The following is a 15,109-nucleotide window of genomic DNA, read 5'->3' on the forward strand; positions in this document are numbered from 1 at the left end:
TCATGTCCCCCGTAAATGTCGTCATCGCCAGTTCAAATCGCAGAGCTTCGGATTGTCTACTGCTGTCAAGCATTTACACTCCTCTCCTGGTGTCTACTCAATGAGATTTGCCTCTCTTGGAATTTCTCAAAGATCGACTTTTCCTGTCTCCCTCCATGAAGGAATGCTCAGTTGTTTATCCTTTTTGCCATGATTGAAGAAGTCGGTCCAATCGGTAAGCACAGTCTCATGGCTTACCAGAAGATATAGGATCGGAGTATGTAAGTGGCGCTAGTCCTAAAGGCAGGAGTTTGATACAACAGACACCTTCGCTGCCCACTACCCAGGGGGTTTACCCTTATGTTCCTGGATAAAGTAATTCTTGTCCTGTGGTAGCTGCTCAACAAGTTGTGTTGTGAAACCTAGCTCTCTCTTGAATCAAAAAGTTTCTTGTCCAAGATAGAGGTTGTGACGTAAGCCTAGGAGGAGAAGTAAGAATATCTGGCTTTTCTCCTCTTCTCTCTTCCTGTCCTTGGGGTGCAGCAGTTGTTCCGTTATATGCTGGACCAGATGCTAGATGCATGTAATCTTCACAATGAGTAACTTCTCTTTATGGACAAATTTTGTATTGAAGTATCTTTCTCCTAGACCAGGGAAGGTTGTATTGAAGTATCTTCCCCATTCCTCCAGACAAGGGAGAGGATGGAAGTAATGTATGCAATCCCATTTTTCAATATGACCATAAATTCAGACATCATATCCTTTTGGATATAAGTTCTTCTGGTTGGAACCTAGCTTAACACCTGCAGCATCTTTATGCTCAGGTACTAATAAGGTTGACATAAGTCATCACTTTCACTCCTCCACAGGACCAAATACCATTGTCATTTCCTGGTTTAGTAAACCACTCGGTTTGATTAAGGGACTTCCTCCCTCCTAAGGATGATTTTCGTATTAAAGGATGATGGTTTGTATTTGTGTTGGAACAAATCAAACCTTTTAAAATTAGTATTTTTCATAACTTTACAGCCCTTTAGGTTAATCTGCCCGCCTTAGTTGCCCTGGCTAGTACAGTGGTAACGTATTTGCCTAGCATTTGCATGTCAGCAGATCGATCCCATCCTGGGACCGCAAGTTTAAGCGGTTTACTGGGGAGACCACTGTTGTGGTTGGGCACCATAGGGGTGGGTTGGGCTTGCCCGGGTGACGTTCTGGTGACCATCTATTCTGATGAACCTGGAACTGAAACCGGACACCTTTGACCTTTAAAATAAAGATTACATGTCTAGTGAGCAAGGCCAACCTTACGCCCACCCGCTACTCCTACTACCTCGTTAAAAGTTTAAACAGCAGTTCCAGCTTTGCTCAAGTCATTCCAATTACAGGACTCTGGTTTGTATAGCAAACAAAAATACAAATTACTTTAAAGAAGAATTTTCATATTTACCTATTGTGATGGTATATGTTAAATACATTGTAAGATAGTTTCATGTGGGTTGATGTACATGAGTGATTTTTATTGCATTTGTAGATCTATGATATTTATGGGTTGTGTATTAATTTACCTTTGCAAACCCAACTTTAAAGGCCGCAGTGTCATCTATGTCTGTATGTTAAACCGATATCTATAGACCAGATTTTAATGAAACTTAGCAAATTCATGCATTGGTGTCTCCCGCTAATTATTAACTTTTGATGGAGATAAATGACCAATGAATGAATAATGATACAATCTACTGTGAACTATGTTTAAGTGGACATTAATTTTAGCACTTATAATTTACCTGGTGTAGATCAGATATGCAATATGATACCTTTCATTTCAATACTTTATCAGAAAAAATTCTTGGTACTTGTAAATGTCGGTATATTTATGAAAATTTTGTATCCTCCGATAAAATTTTGATATAAAATTGATTACCTTTTTCACTTACCAAATGACTTTCTAAACATACCTTTTAGAAATGATTTTTTTCTAATGCTATTTTAGTTATTTATACAGTGAAAGTTTAGTAGGTACAATAATTTATTTTGGACTTATAACTTGTGCTTACAGGATGTTTTACTCTAATAATTGACTAACATATTAATTCTTTTTACCACGCCCTAATTCTATGTCAAGCCTATCCCAGTTGCTTAGTTCCACATTTTCTGTAGATCTTGAGGGAATTTCAGTGGTGGGCTTCATGAGAATGTCAGCTACTGCGAGGTACTGCATATGAAGGCGTTGCTTGAGGAACTCGTACAGCTCATACTCTAAAGCCATTCGATTCTTCAAGGCTTTCCTCACTTCTTCACTGACTTCTTTGTATTTTTTTGGATTCTTGTTTACCATCCTTTCCTTTTCAAATTCTGAAAAAAAAATAGCTTTGTTAGAATTTTTGTTTAGTAATTCTTGAAAAACCATTAGAATTTTTTATCTGAACATAAATACTGTATGAACCTTTGTTACATCAATTAATCTTTCCAAATATTCATTTGCTTTTCTTTGAAAGACAGTTTTGTAACAAGACGGTCAATGACTCTTCCTCAATATTGCTACATTTTCTGAAGCACAGTTTCATGACAAGACCAATATAAAAAGTTAAGAGTTTGTTTATACACAAATACAAAACATCATCCTTTATGTAGGAGAATAGATAACAGCAAAGCTGGAACACTGCAGTTAAAACTATAACGACTATAACGACGTGTAAACTACCTGTCGACAAGGAAAAGCAACCTCCCATTGCTGGCTCACTGATAAACCACTTAAATTTCAGCCGTTAGTGAGAGCACACGTTCTCGCTGGCTGGAACTTTTGGTGGGATTTTCTAACAATTTCTTTTTCTTTTCAGCCTGTTTGGTTTGAAGCTGCCTCCTGTTATCCAGAAATATCCGGAATGACGATGAAGACCTGTGGCCCTTTTATGAGTGTTCCTGAGATGAATCCTGATCGGTTATGCCCTTCATGCCGAGAGCATTGGGAGAAGTATGACAGAAGGAGAAAGAAGCCGCCCAAGAGCAATTCTTCACTTTCTGGATCATCCTCGAAGTCGAAGAAGGCCCGAGTGGCTTCTTCCGCCCCCATTACTCTTCCTTCCAACTCTTCTTTGTCTTCCTCTGGGGGTCAATCGAGTAAGAGTGGTGGCCCTTCAACTTTAGGACAAGCCAAGGGGCAAGGAGATCCTAACGTTTACCCAAGCAAAATGGTGGGGCCTCAGTGGGAGCTGCCGCCTTTTCAAAGGCATGATGCTCTTTGTTTGCTGTGGCCTTTCTTGGGTATCCAAGGAAAGACTGCAGCTAGTCCTTGCTTTGAAACACTTGCTATAGGTCATCGAGGTCATCGCCCCTTTGGTGTCAGGAGTACCTGGCCATCACTCCGTCTCCTGCGGAGGATTGAGGTGAACCTACTTCACCGGAGTTTCATTTTCGCCCTGCTGAAGTTTGGTGTTGCGAGCAGATCAACCCTCACTTTTCCAGATCCCCTCCTGTTCAGCACCCTAGCTCTTCTGGTTGTTGTGCAACTTCAGCCTCATCTTTCCTCTACGGAGGAGGATCGTAGACCTGTCCTTCATAGGCAGTCTCTTTCTCCTTCCAAGGATGACTCTCCACTCAGATGATAGACTTCTAGGATTGCAGTTTCTAGACCCTTGCCTGCACATTCTTCAAGACGGTAAGCCTCCTTCATGAGCGCCTCCCCTCAATGTCCTTCTCATCGTCGACCCTTCTCGCAGCTCCAGACATATTTCTAGGCAAGCTTCTCCTTCGGGTTCCCCTGATGTCCATGCTTCATCTTTGCATGCTTTGACCTTGTTCCTGGTCAATGAAGAGCTTAATTATCATGAGCAACTTCCAGGCGCACTTCTCCAGGAAGCTCTACTTGTTGTGCCCATATTGAACACATATCAGCTGGACGTACTTGAAATATGTCTCCTCATCGGACTTCGTATCAGTCCTATTCTTCTCGCCGAGCTTCACCTTCCAGATGATATCCTGCCAGCTCTTCTCCAGGATGTGTCTTGCCTCTCCTGATGAGTGTCATCCCGGTGTGCTTTGCCTCGCCATACCTTGTTTACGAAGCAAGGCTTTTCAAGGTGTTTGCCAGATCGCAAGTGCTTGTCTCCCTTGCACGGGGCAGCAAAACAGTCTTTGGACCATTCCTCTTTGGAGGATGAAAATTGTTCCTGTCCGACCACACTAAGCGTTCATCCACAGAGCGCACTTTTCATAGGTCTTCTGTTCGTGCTAGGTATGAGAACTGCGATCGAACTTCAACAAAGACTTCGTAGCGCTCTTCACCTGATTGTTGCAGGCACTCATCCCCAGATCACCACAGGGGCTCTTCTAAAAAAACAATTTGGAGCACAAGGTCTCCTTCTAATCCAACTTCATCTGACACGTCTTAAAAATCATGCCCCAGGCACATGAAGCGCTCTTCTTCGGGCCACATTACGTATCCTACAGCTGATCAGCCCAAGCTCACCAGTATGGACCGGTCTTCAGTTCGTGCGAGACACACCTCAGGAAAGCGCTCATCTCAGGAGCCCACACCTCCCGAGAGAGGATCTCTACAGCAGCACTCCCAGGCAAGATTGGGATCGTCTAAGCGGGCGAATCCAATTTCCCCCTTTCATTGTCAGACACAGTACCCATTAATTTTGATTCCAGAAGGCATAATAGTGATAGGGGCTCCGGTTACAAACCCCCCCCCCCAAGGTGATACCAATGCCTAGAGAGATTTCTTTAGTGGACAACTATTGCTTGTCCCCAATTTAGTTCACAGCAGGGCATCCCTCTCCTCCCAAGAAACAGAGACAAACATTTAACCATGTCATCCTCTTTAAGGCGTGTCACCGCAAAAGACTGGAGAACTTCAACTATAGCAATCTTTTCCCCCTTTGCAGCTAGTGCTCACAGGCAAGAAAGCAAAGACTAGGAGACCATCCCAAACTTTCCCGCCCACTGGCTTTAAGGCTGTCTCGACAGCTTCAAGTTATGAAGATCCTAGACTGGGTGAAGAGGGGACAGCTAGCCCCTCCTCTTCCCATCTGCCCAGGAAGGATGACCTCTCTCAGGGTCAGGCAAGGACGATCCTGGAGGAAGAAGATGCAGAGTTTGAGTATGAGGATTCTGAAGGGGAGCTTCCTCAAGCAGCGGTGTCGGAACCAAAAGATAAGGAAGGGAGATGAATTCAACGATCCTTGAGGTGCTACGTTGTATCAGAAAGGTCAATGGCTCAGAAGAAGCTGGCTCTCTCTCCCCGAAGGGCAGGAAGGCAGCCATCAACCTTCCTGTCAAGCTCCTAGCAGTGCAAGACCCAGACTTGAACTCCCTTGGTTAGCCTTAGCCAAGGAAGCCTTAGATAAGGTGAGGTCTCAGGTCTACGAAAGTAAGAACTCGCTGAGGGCGTGGAGATCCTTCCGCTTGATTCCTGCAGCCTTTATGAGGTCGAGAAAATACTATCAAAAGTAGGAAGCTCTACCTTCCCCTCTTCCACCACAACCCGTATTTGTAAATTTGACCCCAGGTTGCTTGGCAAAACATTTTGAAGAGGTTCCAAGTTTCCTTCTCAGCAGCAGAAGGCAACTGGTATGGAAGTTACTGACATAGCTACCATGCAAGTAGCCTCTTGGATCAACCACTGGTCAGGTACAGTTTGCTATCTAGCCAAAATGGTGGATGTTACCAACCCAAGCAAGAAGAAAGCCTTCAAGGACATTGTCTTGACGGGAGCTAGAGCAGTTGAGTGGGCAAATTGGGTACTTGAGCATCATGAGGTGGGCAAATTGGGTACTTGAGCATCGTGAGGCCATAACTTTAAGATTCCACAAGCAGATCGGTCGCAGATAAGAACTTACTTTGTGAAACTCGTCTTTGAAGAAGCCCTCTTTCTTTCAGCCAACAGAAGTAGATGCAACAGCGGAAAAATGGAGAAGACTTAGGACTCTATTCTGCAGCTTGCAGTGTCCTTTCAATAGCCTCAACCTTCCGCATCTGGTCAGAGTAAAACAGCTGCTCAATCGTCCCAACCCCAAAATCCAGCTTGGCGAGGCCAGACTGGCCCTCAATAATCCATCCTAAAGAATTCGTCAGCAGTCTTTCTCCTCGCACCAGAGCCAGGGTCGCAGGGGGAAAGGCAGAGGTAAACTTCTTCATTGTGAAGGGCGTTCCCCCCACCTCACTGCCTACTCCCCTACTGGAGGTGGTGGTTTTACAGTCGAGAGAGATGGATAGTGGAGGTACTTTGATCTGGTCACCTTCCGTTCATCAGCTCTTCCCCCCCTCTGATTCCACCTCCAGCGACATCGTCATCCTATCGCCAGGGTTCAGCAGAAGATCTTGCCCTGCAAGTGAAAGTTCAGGCCAGGTTGAGAAGGGCTTACTTCAGGAGGTGTACGACAGCTACCTCGTCTTCTTCAGTCGACTTTTTTTGTAAGAAAGGTGTCTGGAGACTAGACACCAGTCATCAACCTATCGACTCTGAATGAGTTCATCCGGCAAACACCATTAAGGATGGAGACCACAGCCCCGGTCAGACAAGCAATCAGGCCTCAGGACTTCATGGGCACCCTGGATTTGAAGGCACGTACTTCCAAATCTCTATCCACCCCTCTTCCAGGAAGTACCTGTGAGTGGTAATAGCCGGAAAGGTGTTACAATCCAAAGTCCTTTGCTTCAGCCTGTTAATGGCACCCTTAGTTTTCACAAGGATCTTCGAGCTAGTATCTTGGTGAGTGCATGCCAACGGAATTCGCCTCTTCCACCATCTAGACAACTGGCTAATCCTAGCGGAATCAGAGGACAACCTCCTACAATGAATTGTCTCATTTTCTCAAGACCTGGGGGTCGTGATAGAGAGAAGTGTCCTAACCCCAATCTAAAACTAATATATCTGGGGATGGATACATTATAGACAGAGTACAAAGGAAACTATTCCCGTCCCAGGAAAGGATTTTACATATGCAAAAGGTATCTCTCCCCTTCGTGCGGCAGTCCCTTCTTCCAGCATGCTAGTGGCAGAAATGTTTGGAGCACTTAACATTGTTAGAATGGTTGGTTTCCGGAAGCAGATCTACTCTATTCAGCATGGATAGCAGAGGAGTCTAAAAAAGATCTTCAATGGTGGCTGGAAGAAACAAACTTCTTGAAAGGATACCTTTCTCGATACTGCCACCGGAATTTCTCCTCTTTACGGACACATCTAGTGAAGGATAGACAGCGCATCTCGGTCAGCACGTAGTGTCGGGTACCTGGACAGATCAAGATCACCACGAGCACATTAACGTCGTAGAGATTAAAGCTGTTACATTAGCCATCCAGGAATTTTTCCCTCTTCTGACAGGACACTTGGTGGTCTTGATGAATGATAAGACCACCGTGGTGTCCTATATAAACAAGCAAGGAGGTACTACTGTATGTCTCTACAACTGTGACCACTAGCAGTAAGGACTCTTGATTGGGCAGCTCAACACGATTACACAGTTTATTTCACTCCAGACAAAGGGAACGTAGTAGCGGACAAATTGAGTGGTTAGACCCGGATAGTTGAGTCAGAATGGTCTCATGTCCTCAGGTAGTGAGTGACAGAGATCCTGACTTTGTGGGGTTTACCAACAGTGGATCTGTTTGCGACCTCTTAATAACAAGCTACCGATTTATTGCACTCCAATTCCAGACCCAAAAGCAGTGTTCGAAAACATGTTCCAGCATCCATGCAACAGCCTCAATGCGTGAGCTTTTCTGTCGTTTTTCCTATTAAGAAGTGCTAAATCGAGTTTGAGTAACACCAAATCTAATGATGACTCGTAACACCAAAATAACCGCACATGGAGTGGATGCCTGGACCTTCTACTCCTCCTAATAGAGACCCCAAGAGAATTGCACGCTCTCTCCGACCTGCTAAGTCAGCCACAAACCAGGATCTTCCACATTGCAACGGAATGCCTTCAACTTCCCGCATGGAGGTTATCCAGCATCTCTCAGAGAAAAGCTTTTCTTGAAAGATTGTGCACCAGATATCTGGATACCTTAGTAGCAGTTTAGCTGGCCAAGTGGGCTGTCTTCTGTGGTTGATGTTGTGAGAGGGATGTCTCTCCTCTCAGAACTCTTATTTTAATACAGTAATCGCTGATTTTTTGTTCTACCTTTGCAAGGAGAAACTCTGCTGCATTTCAGTGGTAAAAGGTTATTGCTTGGCCTTGAACAAAGTCTTTAGACTAAAGGGAGTAGACATTTCTTCAGAGGAGGAAATTTCAATCCTCATACGGAGTTTTGAGTAGACCTGCCCTCCAGTTGATGCGAGTTGTTAAGGTTTTACATTACCTAAAGTGGGCACCCTACGAATTGTTGAGGTGAGCCTCAAATAGGGACTGTACCCTGTAAATGGTTTTTCTGCTTGCTTTATTTTCATCTAAACTAGGAAGTGAACTTCATGGTTTCTCATTCAACATCACCCATTCAAGGGGGGTAGAGATAGCTCTTGCTCTCCTTCGTCCCTGACTTCATAGTTAAAACTCAAAACATGTAATTGCCTAATTCCAGATTTCTATAATTTCAGATTATGAGCCTTAGGGATGTGACTGATGATTCTGACCAGCTGTTACTGTGTTCTGTAAGAGCACTGAAGTACTATCTCAAACAGACAGAATGTTAGACGCCTGCAACACCTCTTCATGAGCACAGGAACATCAAAGAAGATATCCAAGAACATGATCTCATTCTGGCTGAGAGAGGCTATTTTTTGGACGCTCGCTTCTTCCACGGAAGGGATGCATGTAAAAGCTAGACGCGAAACGTATTTGTTCCTCATTAGCTTTTAGGAAGAATTTATCCGAGATGCAGGTTCTTCAGGCAGATGTGTGGAAGTGTCAGATGACGTTCAACTACTCACTACCATCGGGATGTGACCTACAGGTCCCTGGATACGTTCTCCTTAGGGCGTGTTGTAGCTGCATGTGGTATAACTGCCTCGGCTCCTCTCACGGGACCAGTGGATCAAGAGCTGAAGTTATGAATAAGACTGGGATGAAAGTAAAGAAAGACTGGCCTGTTTTTTCCTTTCTATCTTTCCCTCTCTTGGGATACAGTTTCAAAAGACCTTGCCAGCAGGACTTAATCTGATAGCTGGGTAAAACCAGTCAGCATGGAGCCATTCCAAGCTCAAGCACGGAAGAGATTTTACCCATGCTCCTTAGCTTGACGGACTGTTGCTAATTTCAAATATGGTACTTCTCATGCTACAAAAGCAGAGAAATCTCAATCTGTCTACATTCACTCAGCTACTGAAAGCTACATTCCAGGTTAACAGCATTTACGGAATTTATTTCGTATTTTAAAATTCCTTACCACTTTCAGGTGGATTCTTTTTAACCATCCTTGGTGTTACTCCTATCCTTCTAAATGTGGTATTCATCAACTGAATACTGGGGAAGATTCATTTAATTAAATCCCATTTTGAAAATGTAACTTATTTTAATACTTTGTATTTAATCAATTGCCTTTCTTTCTCCCCACACTTAGTGTGCTCAGAATAAGTGATGTAAACATATCATTATTACTTGCTAAGCTACAACCCTAGTTGGAAAAGCAGAATGCTATAAGCCCGAGGGCTCCAACAGGGAAACTAGCTAACGCTATATGCTGGTTGTTGATTCTCTGGTACTACATTGGCTAGTCACAAAATTTACTCTGAAAACTGTTTATCTTTACACAAGAAAAAATGCACTGATATAAACATGGTGCAATGTACTTTACCTGAACTAAAATAACGTTGTCTTGCTCCATTGAAGAAAGTGGGAAGATACTGTTCTAAAACACCAAGTGTAGTATTCCAATCTTCAGCTATTCCAATTACCGAGTATTCATATTCTGCATGAAATTTAGCTTTCTGTAGCGCATAAGGTTCTCCATGTTTTCTGAAAGAAAATAGTAGATATTAATGGATTTTAAATATTTGGACGTTATTGGAAAAGAGAATGAGAACAAAGTACTTATGACATAAGTATGCAAAACAAAAATGACCCAATGGCCCATATAGATTTCACAAAAACTAGTCCATTCATATAACTTTTTTTCGTCTAGTTTTCCCATATTAACTTCACCTTGCTCCAATTTTCAAATTGCATTTAAGAACAAATACTTTGAGCAAAAACTTTTAGTCTAGAGATGTGACAAAGTAGCCCGGTTTATTCAAGCTATAGCCAACTAATTCTGTATAATCCCCTGAACTTCCCTACTGGTCTTCATCCTACCACTTCCATATCTACTAACTGATCTCTCCCTTTCCCATCAATGGTCACAAGGCAAAAAATCTTGGCATCTTTTGTGTGAAATACCAATCTTTTCCAGCCTCTAAATACATTTCTATTTGTAATGTGATGTTTACAATGCCTTCCACCCTTAAACCTTGGCACTTGTTGTTATAAACTGGTTGAAATCCCCTCCACTTCTTTGGCAAGTGTTTTGTCTGTTTTGTAGATTAGTTCAGGCCGAATATATGCATCATAGTTTTTGTTCTCTTTACTAATGGTTATCTGTATTTAACAGTACTTCAGCAATCTTAACCTCCAAGGGGTTATTTTTTCCCCAGCACATTTTGCAGTATATTTTTTTAAAATTGCTCTAACAGCCTTAATTTTTGTCATAGAGAGGTCAGGTTGGTCTCATTCTCTAGGAAAATGCCTGAATTTTTTCAAAAAATTATAAAAAATATAAAAAAAAAATTTTTATAGCATTTTTTTGCAAGGACGTACCGGTACGTCCATGGGGGTAAAGGGATGACTTTTGTGCAACGTACCAGTACGTCCTTTGGGGGTAAAAGGGTTAACTTTATCCATAATTTTGCTACCCCCCAACACCTGCTTCACAATACAGTGAGTCTCCCAGCCAACAGAAATTTTTTACCCCTATTTTTAAGGCCGTCCTTACGCTTCTTCCTGTCTTCCTGGTAAACACAAAAATGTGGCCTTGCCACCGACACGCACACTGGTATATTATCCATGGCTACGCTATCCAAGTCGTGGTAATTTCTCCCGACACCTGCCTCCCTGTGTCTTGAACGTAAAACCACAAAACCACGAAGTCAAGGCAATATTCTTTCATTATTAAATAACATAAGATGATAACAATGATTAAGTTTTCTGTTATGCAAATTTTCAATATGTACTCTTCCTATTCTACTACTGACACTACCTAGAATTGTATCACAACACAAGAACAACCTCTCAAAACAATGCTGTACTATACCCCTATCCAATTATGATGAATGATCATGTTTTAATTAACTTTTAGTGTTTAAGTGCTGTACATTATTTCACTTGTATATCAAACTATTAAGTTTAAATGACATTTATGGCTATTTACCAAAAGAGGAGAGCATTATTATTATTGGTAGATAAGCTACAACCCTAGATGGAAAAGCAGGATGCTATAAGCCCATTGTCTAACAGGGAAAATAGCCCAGTGAATAAAGGAAATAAGGAAACAGATACAAAAAGCCCAGTGAGGAAAGTAAAGGAAACAGATAGAATAGTGTTTAGCGTGTCCTCCTGGAAGAGCTGCTTACCATAGCTAAAGAGTCTCCTCTACCCTTACCAAATTGAAAGTAGGTTTTAGATGGAATTCCCAATTACTGTACAGTACTTGGTCAGACTGAACCTATTCTCCAATGCACTGTACATAATATTCCATTGCATGCATTGGAATAATCAAGGTGTTTCACTGAAGAAAAGCCTTAGGTATAAAAAAGGATCCCTTACATCAAGTTACTGTATCTGCACTTGAATCCCCTGTATGAAAAGGAGTAATCTTTTTATAGGTAATAATACATACATACATATACCAAGGTGCTTCCCCCAATTTTGTGGGGTAGCCGACATCAACAAATGAAACAAAACAAAAAAAGGGGACCTCTACTTTCTACGTTCCTCCCAGCCTAACAAGGGACTCAACCGAGTCAGCTGGTACTGCTAGGGTGCCACATCCCACCCTCCCACATTATCCACAACAGATGAAGCTTCATTATGCTGAATCCCCTACTGCTGCTACCTCCGCGGTCATCCAAGGCATCGGAGGAAGCAGCAGGGCCTACCGGAACTGCGTCACAATCGCTCGCCATTCATTCCTATTTCTAGCACGCTCTCTTGCCTCTCTCACATCTATCCTCCTATCACCCAGAGCTTCCTTCACTCCATCCATCCACCCAAACCTTGGCCTTCCTCTTGTACTTCTCCCATCAACTCTTGCATTCATCACCTTCTTTAGCAGACAGCCGTTTTCCATTCTCTCAACATGGCCAAACCACCTCAACACATTCATATCCACTCTAGCTGCTAACTCATTTCTTACACCCGTTTTCACTCTCACCACTTCGTTCCTAACCCTATCTATTCGAGATACACCAGCCATACTCCTTAGACACTTCTTATAGGTAATAATATAAAAAAGATTATAGTTCTCTAGGTACATTGTGATGTCTGCTTGTATTCAAGAAATGTCATCAGTGAAGTCATCTCTCAAAATTCTGAAGTTTGAAATAAGTTATCATCAATACACAACATGCTTCAATATAATATACAGGTTTCCTAATAACTTACAAGCAATATGAATGCTGACCACAGATGAAGGGAATGGAAGACAGAAAATCCTCGGTACCATTTTTCATGGAACATTCTGGGTCGTCATTGAGTACGCACTCCTCTAATTTTTTCCAGTACCACGTACGACCTACAAATAAGAAATGAGATGCAGTATAATCTGAAATAAAATTCCTGAGATTTCAAAAAATTATTCCACGTCATGGAATTATGGTAATTCTGGGAATACTGTACTGTACTTTAACCCTTTTACCCCCAGGCTATTTGGAACCCCTAACCCTTTACACCCAAGGGTTATTTTTTTTTCAAGCACATTTTGCAATATAATTTATTTAAATTGCTCTACCAGCCTTAATTTTCGTCATAGAGAGGTCAGGTTGGTCTCACTCTCTTGGAAAATGCCTGAAGTTTCTGAAAAAATTATCAAAAATATGCAAAAAAAATTATAAATAGCAGTTTTTTGCAAGGACGTACCGGTACGTCCATGGGGGTAAAGGGATGGGTTTTGTGAAACGTACCAGTACGTCCTTTGGGGGTAAAAGGGTTAAAAATTAATAATTTAATATACAGTACTGAATTTGTGTTCCTAAAGTAGGCTACTAACTACTAGGGTTTCTGTCCTGCTACCAGGTACCTGTAATCACTGTCCCCAGATACTGATGCTCAATGATTTTACCGATTCTCATTGCTGTCTTCGGTCATGTCTTTTAACTTGAGATTATTTGATAATAGAATTCATATGGCAAGAATTACCTCTACTTAGAATTTGCTTCACACTTTAGACCAACGTGAACTGAAAATTATAATGGAAGTATTTCAAAGAAATAATTTTTTTTTTGACAAAATAACTCACAGAATTGATGTGTGAGTTGCAGTTATTTATATTTTCATTGGGCTACCCTACTTATGAGGTATATAAAAATCAGTAATTTAATTGAAGAAAAAATTATTTCCAAACCAACTGCTAACATGTAGGACATACATAAAACATTTACAAATAAATATTCTGCACCAGTATAAAGATCAGTTATGTAATATTACAGATAAAACACTCAAGATTAAAATACTATGGTTCTAATAATATGAAAAATAACAATAACAGTATAATTTGGCATGCTACTTTTCGTTCAGGATTCAATGCATTACTCAATAATGAGCCCACCCTAAACAGAAGACACAAATTGGAAGCATTAGAAGAACGATAAAAACCGATGTAATACCACCAATCAAACAACTTTGATATCAAATGAGGCTAGACGATATGCATTGGTAAAGATCTTAGCTAACCATAGCATTCAATGGATGGAAACTGGAACTCAAAATGTTCAACCCCAGCAAATGTGTGAACTACCTCATGTGAAAGACAGCCTCATTTTGTAATGAATACTGGGTGAAGTTTTGATCAGTAATAATACTGGTAAGAGGAAGAGTATAATCTAATATAATAGCAGTCCACTGTTACCAAAGATGATAATATTCATCAATAGTTGTTGGATGAAGAATATATTTAGCATCGTGATTAAAACTCACTTGTGGTTATAATTTCTATCTTTTTAAAGGTGTTTTCTCAAATGATCTACAATCTTTGAGACCTCTCTGCCTTTCTCATGGTCTGCATGATACTCTTATTTGACTGGCATGCTTTGTGTAGCACATGGTCCCAACTATGGTGTTGATGAGGGGGAACAGTTCGGCTTTAAATGGTGTTAATAGGGCTATAGTCCATTTCTTTTAGCGATGCGTATTTACACCGACTCGCGGCGGTGCCCTTTTAGCTCGGAAAAGTTTCCTGATCGCTGATTGGTTAGAATTATCTTGTCCAACCAATCAGCGATCCAGAAACTTTTCCGAGCTAAAAGGGCACCGCCGCGAGTCGGTGCAAATATGCATCGCTAAAAGAAATTGACTATACTCAGTGTAGTAGTTGAGGGAGCTGGGAAAGTTATTGAAGAGCACTAGCCAGTGCCTCATTGACTGGCCAAGTTGGCACAATGGCAATAAGGCCAGTCAATAACCAACTACTGTCATGTCATGGAAAGCAAATTTTTAAACTAAGGCAGAGAGGGAAGGAAGCACAACTCGGAGAAAACACAAACGATCAGAATCTAGAGCAACAAGCCCTATACTGTACTGAAAATTATACTTTTAACAAATAAATAACAAAACTGGTTTTATTTCTTACTGGCACCAGGCTTTTCCCTTTCCCTCCATGTCATCTCCATCTTGACCCTCTGCTGGTCAACTCTCTTGAAGCGAAAGTATGAGATGAATTTCTCTACCGGGTCTCTTACAAGGGTTATGTAAGCTGGACGCAGCGTTACGTATGTACTGAAAAGAATCAAACCAGTTAAAGCCCTGAAAATGTACCATTCCCTCAACTATAGTCCATTTCTTTTAGCGAGGCATATTTGCACCGACTCGCAGGGGTGCCCTTTTAGCTCGAAAAAGTTTCCTGATCGCTGATTGGTTGGGCAAGATTATTCTAACCAATCAGCGATCGGGAAACTTTTCCGAGCTAAAAGGGCACCGTTGCGAGTCGGTGCAAATCTGCCTCG

The 15,109-nt window shown here is 41.7% G+C and overlaps 1 protein-coding gene across 3 annotated transcripts in view; it reads right to left on the reverse strand.

Annotated features, from left to right (window-relative positions):
- Positions 1-1,987: 1,987 nt before the first annotated feature.
- LOC137624290 (heparan sulfate 2-O-sulfotransferase pipe-like) overlaps positions 1,988-15,109 on the reverse strand; it is a 337,135-nt gene continuing 324,013 nt past the window's right edge. For all 3 annotated transcript variants that reach the window (XM_068354870.1, XM_068354860.1, XM_068354854.1), the window contains 4 exons: positions 14,737-14,882; positions 12,555-12,684; positions 9,715-9,875; positions 1,988-2,331 (listed from right to left, as the gene is read on the reverse strand). In XM_068354870.1, the coding sequence (XP_068210971.1) occupies positions 2,066-2,331; positions 9,715-9,875; positions 12,555-12,684; positions 14,737-14,882 (703 nt within the window). In that variant the 3' untranslated portion in view covers positions 1,988-2,065. The remainder of the gene's footprint in view (positions 2,332-9,714; positions 9,876-12,554; positions 12,685-14,736; positions 14,883-15,109) is intronic.

The sequence above is a fragment of the Palaemon carinicauda genome, chromosome 2 (genome assembly GCF_036898095.1).
Source record: "Palaemon carinicauda isolate YSFRI2023 chromosome 2, ASM3689809v2, whole genome shotgun sequence".
In the NCBI taxonomy this organism is placed as follows: Eukaryota; Metazoa; Arthropoda; class Malacostraca; order Decapoda; family Palaemonidae; genus Palaemon; species Palaemon carinicauda.